Source organism: Corvus brachyrhynchos, unplaced genomic scaffold (genome assembly GCF_000691975.1).
Source record: "Corvus brachyrhynchos isolate BGI_N302 unplaced genomic scaffold, ASM69197v1 scaffold61, whole genome shotgun sequence".
Lineage (NCBI taxonomy): Eukaryota > Metazoa > Chordata > Aves > Passeriformes > Corvidae > Corvus > Corvus brachyrhynchos.
Genome location: NW_008236478.1, coordinates 425125 through 431233, shown reverse-complemented (window position 1 = coordinate 431233; position 6109 = coordinate 425125). Strand labels below are relative to the sequence as shown.

General features: G+C 40.6%; 1 protein-coding gene across 3 annotated transcripts in view; it reads left to right on the top strand.

Moving 5' to 3' along the window:
• SEC24C (SEC24 homolog C, COPII coat complex component) overlaps nucleotides 1–4861 on the top strand; it is a 38115-nt gene extending 33254 nt beyond the window's left edge. For all 3 annotated transcript variants that reach the window (XM_017725896.1, XM_008643710.2, XM_017725895.1), the window contains 5 exons: nucleotides 135–253; nucleotides 618–797; nucleotides 1436–1627; nucleotides 2052–2141; nucleotides 2563–4861. In XM_017725896.1, coding sequence (XP_017581385.1) covers nucleotides 135–253; nucleotides 618–797; nucleotides 1436–1627; nucleotides 2052–2141; nucleotides 2563–2703 — 722 coding nt within the window. In that variant the 3' untranslated portion in view covers nucleotides 2704–4861. The remainder of the gene's footprint in view (nucleotides 1–134; nucleotides 254–617; nucleotides 798–1435; nucleotides 1628–2051; nucleotides 2142–2562) is intronic.
• The last annotated feature ends 1248 nt before the right edge of the window (nucleotides 4862–6109 follow it).

Sequence of the window (6109 nt, the reverse complement as noted above, 5' to 3'; positions counted from 1 at the left end):
AGTTTGAAGCAGGAAGAATAAAGGCTTCCATAAACAATAATTGCTTAGATTTCCTTTGTGGAAGTAGTGTTGGGGTTTTGCTGTTCATGAGCAACCACTTGACAGCAGTCCATCTCTTTCCTCTCTCTATGCAGCATATCGTGGAGTCCTGAGTAGTCCAGTAAAGACTGTACGAGATGCACTGATCAACCAGTGTGCCCAGATCCTAGCCTGCTATCGAAAGAACTGTGCTAGTCCCTCTTCTGCTGGCCAGGTAAACTCCAATGCTTTCACTTGAATCCCATGCTTGGGAATTAAAAAGTGGTGACAGCTTCTTCCTACTTGGCCTGCTCAAAAAAAGTCAATTCCTTTGCTCAGCAGAAATTTGCAAAGAAGAGAACTCAGGAAGTAAAACTATAGTTGAGAATGGCTTCTTGGACATCTGTGTGGAGCCCAGGGAGCGCTGCCTGCTCCAGGGATAGGTTTTATGTTTCTTTTGCAATCCATGATATAAGTAGACTATCAGCTTTCACTCTCATGGCTGTACCACACTGTTGGTTCATGCAAGCCTCATTTTGTCAAACATAAGCTTATTCAGAAAGACAGCTGACCAGCTTCTGTCTGCTTGTGACTTTTAGCTCATCCTCCCTGAATGCATGAAGCTGCTTCCTGTGTACTTGAACTGTGTGTTGAAGAGTGACGTCCTTCAGCCTGGCCCAGAGGTCACAACGGATGACCGAGCCTACATCCGTCAGTTAGTGACATCCATGGATGTGGCTGAAACAAACGTTTTCTTTTATCCCAGGCTCTTGCCCCTGGTGAGTAATTCAAGATATTCTTAGCACTTGAGGCTTGCTGTTGTCTCATTGACTCATCTTAAGGACTGGCATTTTTATTTTAGCAAGGGAAAGTGATTTGAGAAGTATTTGGGATCTGCCATCTGTTGGGATATTTCACTTAATTTTACTCAGCATTACTGCATCTTGTGAATTTCTCAGGGGTTACTTTTTTCCTGAGCTGTAAGCATATGACTAGTGGCAAAGAAGATGCTTTTGACCCTTTCATAGTCTTTTTAAAAAAAGTCCTAAAGCTTACAACTTTTTGTAGTAATTTTCATCATTGCAAGGTAACTCTATGTACTGTTCTGACTTTTCATTACCACAGTTTCTGGAATAATACTAAAACCTAATTACATTCCTACTCCAGGAGGTTGTATTTGAATTTTTGAGCCTTTTCACAAAAGCCTTATGCTCTCTTTTGCTGACCAAGAGTCTCTGATCTGCTTCTGTGTCACTTTGAGTAAGAAAACTAAGGAAGGTGCTACTTCAGTCACAATTATTGCAGTCTTATGAGTCCTAGAAATGAGAAAACCATTGGGGTCTTCAGCAGAAATTTTCAGGATGTTCTTGTTTTATAACCTTTATTTTACTTTAATTTTTATTTCCTTCTAAAACAGACCAAAGCAGATGTTGACAGTGATTCCTTGCCAGCAGCCATTCGGAATTCAGAGGAGCGTCTCTCCAAGGGTGACATCTACCTGCTGGAGAATGGGCTGAACATCTTTGTGTGGGTGGGAGTCAGCGTGCAGCAAAGCCTGATCCAGAACCTCTTTGGAGTGTCATCCTTCAGTCAAATTAGCAATGCCTTGGTGAGCTGGGTGGCAGTGTGGGGGCTGGAGTCTGAAACAGTCATCCAAAACTTAAAACAATGAGAAAGCCAGTAGAGAAAATAGTGTTACATTTTTCACAATAGAAATGAGAGAAGCACAGATGTATGAAACTAGCAGAGATCGTGGTAGTCTGGGCATGTCAGGCATGCTTTTGCCTAGATTTATTTGACAAGTCACATCATTAACAGTGAATAGACCAGTTGATAGCTAAATGGAATAAATAATTGACCTTTAATTCTGATACCATGTTATATTCTCTTTTAAGTAGTTGAAGTCAAAGAGATTGTATGCTCATGGGGGTAGATATTTCTCTACCCTTATACAGTATGCCAAAACTGCTGACTTTCGTTTAACATTGTTCTACTTCCCAAGACTAATGGGAATTGTATATCTTTCATTCCAGAGTACCCTGCCAGTCTTGGAAAACCCCTTTTCAAAGAAAGTACGATCTGTTGTTGATATGCTTCAAGGGCAGAGATCCCGCTACATGAAGGTAAAACTGTCCCCCATTTACAGCTTTAAATGCCCTTCCCTCTTAGTAGAGTCAGGTGATGCCTGGTAATGCTGCAGTGCTGAACTTATTCTTCCCAATCTCATAACAAGAGTCTGAAAATAAATTTCACTAGTTTTGGAGTTTTGTGCTTACCAGAGTCCTAAAACTCTTTTTTTTTTTTTTCAGACCTATTACAATATACTACTATATGAACCATATATATGGTATTTTCCTTCTGTTTAGAAAGGATTGAGACTTAACCCAGCTGAGTTACCCAAGTCAAAGCACATAAACCCCATATGCCGTGATTCTGGTTATCTTTGGGATTTTGAGCCATTTAGCTTTTTACTCTATTTTCCCCATGAAGATTAATTCTAATAGCTACTCACTGTTGGTTTTGTTCTTGTTTGGTTTTTTGTAGTTGATAATTGTGAAGCAAGAAGATAAGCTGGAAATGCTGTTCAAACACTTTCTAGTGGAGGACAAGAGCCTGAGTGGGGGGGCTTCATATGTGGACTTCCTGTGTCACATGCACAAGGAGATTCGGCAGCTACTGAGCTAGAGGAGTGAGTGGTGCTAGAACTCAGCAGTGACATTTCAGTCTCCACTAATGACCTGATCAGAAGGCCCAGCGCCCTCAAAAAGGACAACATAGAAATCTGTACAATTCCATAATTTTTAATACACATTGCATAAGCAGAAATCCTTTCAACCTTTCCCAATCCCATATGAGAGATGAAATATTTTCCTGGTGAGGGCTTAAAAAAAAAAAAAAAAAAAAGGCCTTTGATACCAGGTCTTTTATTTGCTTCTAAATTGTTTCCTGTGCTTGGCAGGAGTTCACCCCCTACCCCACCCCATGCTCGCTAATCCTGTTGTAATGAATGTAGGGTTTTTTTCAGTTCACTGTACGAGTCAACATTGGGTGAAAAAGCGGTAACTCTTCAAAACTTCTGGTAGCTGCTGTGCGTTTGTGTGGGTGCGTGTGCATGCTCCAAGTGTGAAGAGGATGCACAGGTGGGGAGAGCAAGAGGCCGGTCAGGTGATGGGAGCTGGAGCAGCCAAACATTTTATGTCTCCTCTAAAGACGGAAACATGGTCTGTCAGAGCACAGATGTATCATATGGCTGTCTGAACCGGAAAGCCATGAAAAATGAAATGAGTGGTAAGCCAGGAGGCAGTGGGGCAAATTTCTCTCCACAATCTTTCCTGTACTATAAGTTGCTGTGCAGAACGGTAATGGAGTAATCAATAGTTAAGGGGGCAAAAATCAACAGCTTCTGAACAGTGTAGGGTAGAGACGGTACTTCCTGTTGACATGTGTGGTGTTTCCTTCTCATTGCACGGCTCTGTATTGTCGTACTCAGTCCATGTTCCATGACCTCTCCTGCAGAGCTTACCTGTCTGTCAGATGGTGGTGGGAACAAAAGCTTCTTAACCTTAAGCAGAAAATACTTTTAACAAGGTGTTGGGGGGCTGTGTAGGAACTGGATGATAAGGAAGTGGCCATTTTCAACCATATTTTTGTGAATCATAGCAAACAAGCAGGAATTTGATTTGTACTGATGTGAATTTGAGATTGCTTTGTACCCTGGAATACAAGGAAGGGGATACAAAACCTTAAGATTTAGACTGTACTGTAACAGGTATTGCAAGTACCTGATTTTGGTTATTGAAAGCACCTGGGCCATAGCAAAGAGTTTAGTTACTGGATGTGTATACCCTCCCCATTCTATCTACTGATCAGCTTGCACAAAACCTTTTATAAGCCTGTTTGTTAAACTAAAATACCTCAGACAGATTAATCCATCCACTTTGGCTGCTCTGCTGCTCCATTGCAAGGGTGGATGAGAAGACTCCTGTGAAGGGGGAGCTAGTGTAATCAAATTAGGAATTCAAAGGGCTTCGTTTATTCACTTTTGAAAGGGGGCTTGTATATTTTAGCTTGAACACTTAACAGGTGTTCTTCCAATACCCAGGAGTTTAAGCTACCAATAGCACTGAAAGTGAAAGGAAGAATTTGGATGGATTAGAGAACATGTTATCTGGGCTTGATATTTCGTAGGAAAGTCCTTGTTAAGATCAGAAAAATATCTGGCTGTGGTTTTAGTTCCATATCCTGTAGCATGTATATAAATCCATTTTTCTTCTAATGCTGCTAGTTTGTCTTCCCTCCCATCACTACACAGAAAGGGGAATATGAAAATTGTAATGGAGAAACTCTTTCAAGATGTAGTTGACAGAACTTTCAGCGTTTTTGTATGAATGTGGCTGACTTTTTACTCCACGTACTGCCTCCAACCAAAAAATCTAGAGGATTTTTAATCGGAGGGAAAGAAAGAACTTCCCAGGAATATAATGCGCAGCAACCACAGACTTCCACAAATACTAATTTCTAGTATTAATATTGGGGGGTGTGGGGGTGGAAGTGAAATCATGAATGAACCTTTCATTTTCTTCACTTGTTTTTCCAATGCATCTTTTAATTTGTAAAGAAATAAAAATATATTAAGATGTATTTTATGTCATTGTTAGTAAATAAACACTGCTTATTTTTCCAAACCCTGTATTTTGCGGGAGGGGGGAAATGGGAAGGGCTGAAGTCTAGCTCATTGATCCTTTACAATCCAATCTTCTGCTAACTAAGTTCAGTCTTTCTTTTTTGTTGTTGTTATTCACACTGAATGATAAATTCAAAAAGAGTCAACAAACAAAAGGTATTGTTTAATCTCAGTGTTACTTTATTTAGATGATTGGGTTTTGACTTTTTGCCCTGTCTGAGCTTCCATTTCACAAAGAAATTCCCTTTTTTGTTAACACAGCTTGAGTCATTGATTGGGTGGGGGGTTTTTGGTCTACTTAGGCAAGTGTTGCCCTTACCTTGTGACAATGTCAAGTTAATGACTTCTGTAGTCTTAACAGAGCTCATATTTCAGAGGGAGCTGGGTGAACTGGTTGGGGGGTTTTGGTGGGGGGATTTGGGTTGTTTTGGTGTTTGGTTTTTTTTGCTGGGGGTGTTGCTAATTGCAAAAATAAATTCAGAGTGAACTGGCAGTGTAACTTGACTGTACCCGTGAATATTGGTGTTGTACAGTTTGCTGGTAACCTTATAACAAATCTGTATGAAAGCACAAGATAATCATTGCTAAATATCCAATAATACTAAATTTGCTGTAGAATATTTTTGAGATTCTTCTCCTATAGAATGTACATTATGTCCAGAATCTGCCACAGAACTGGTGCAATAATGTTGGGCCTTGTGGATCTTGTACGTTAATCGTGTGGAGTAAATTGTGCAGGACACATTCTGATGCTTGTGGAAATTGCCTTGGAGAGCCCATGTCTGTTACCTTCTCTTGGGGCCCAAGTGGAGGATGCTGTCAGGTGCTGCTGGAGCAGGCCTAAGCAGTGTCTACACCTAAAACTTTTCAAAGGAAAGGAAAAATATTCCCTCTTTAACTTGTTTCTAACACAGCTGAAGAATACTTCTTTTCCTTGTGTCCATACTAATGTCCTATATTATAACTGATAATTCGTAAATATTATCTCTTAAAAAGTTAATTTGATGCTTTTAGCAATTGTGTAACTGAGCAACTGAATGGTAGTTCTAGAATATGTCTGTTGGATTTACATAGTGTAGCCCAAACCACGTTCCCATTTACAGAATATTTTAACACCATAGGAGTTATTCAAGGTTGGTATAGAAAAGAAGCTGTCAAGGGAGCTTTAAAACCTGTAGATATTAAAAAAAAAAACCAAACCAAAAAAACCCCACCAAATTCTTTCATGTAACAGCTGACCGCTTGCTTGGTCCAGGAGCCCTCTCTCTGCAGGTGCGTTCAGTCGTGGCATGCTGTGCCTCCGGGGAACAGCTCGAGTTTATCGCTGTCAGCTGCAGGTGCTGCGGGGTCCGGTGGTAGCACAGGCGGATGCAGGAGCGGTAGAGGCAGAGAGGTTTACAGAGGTAC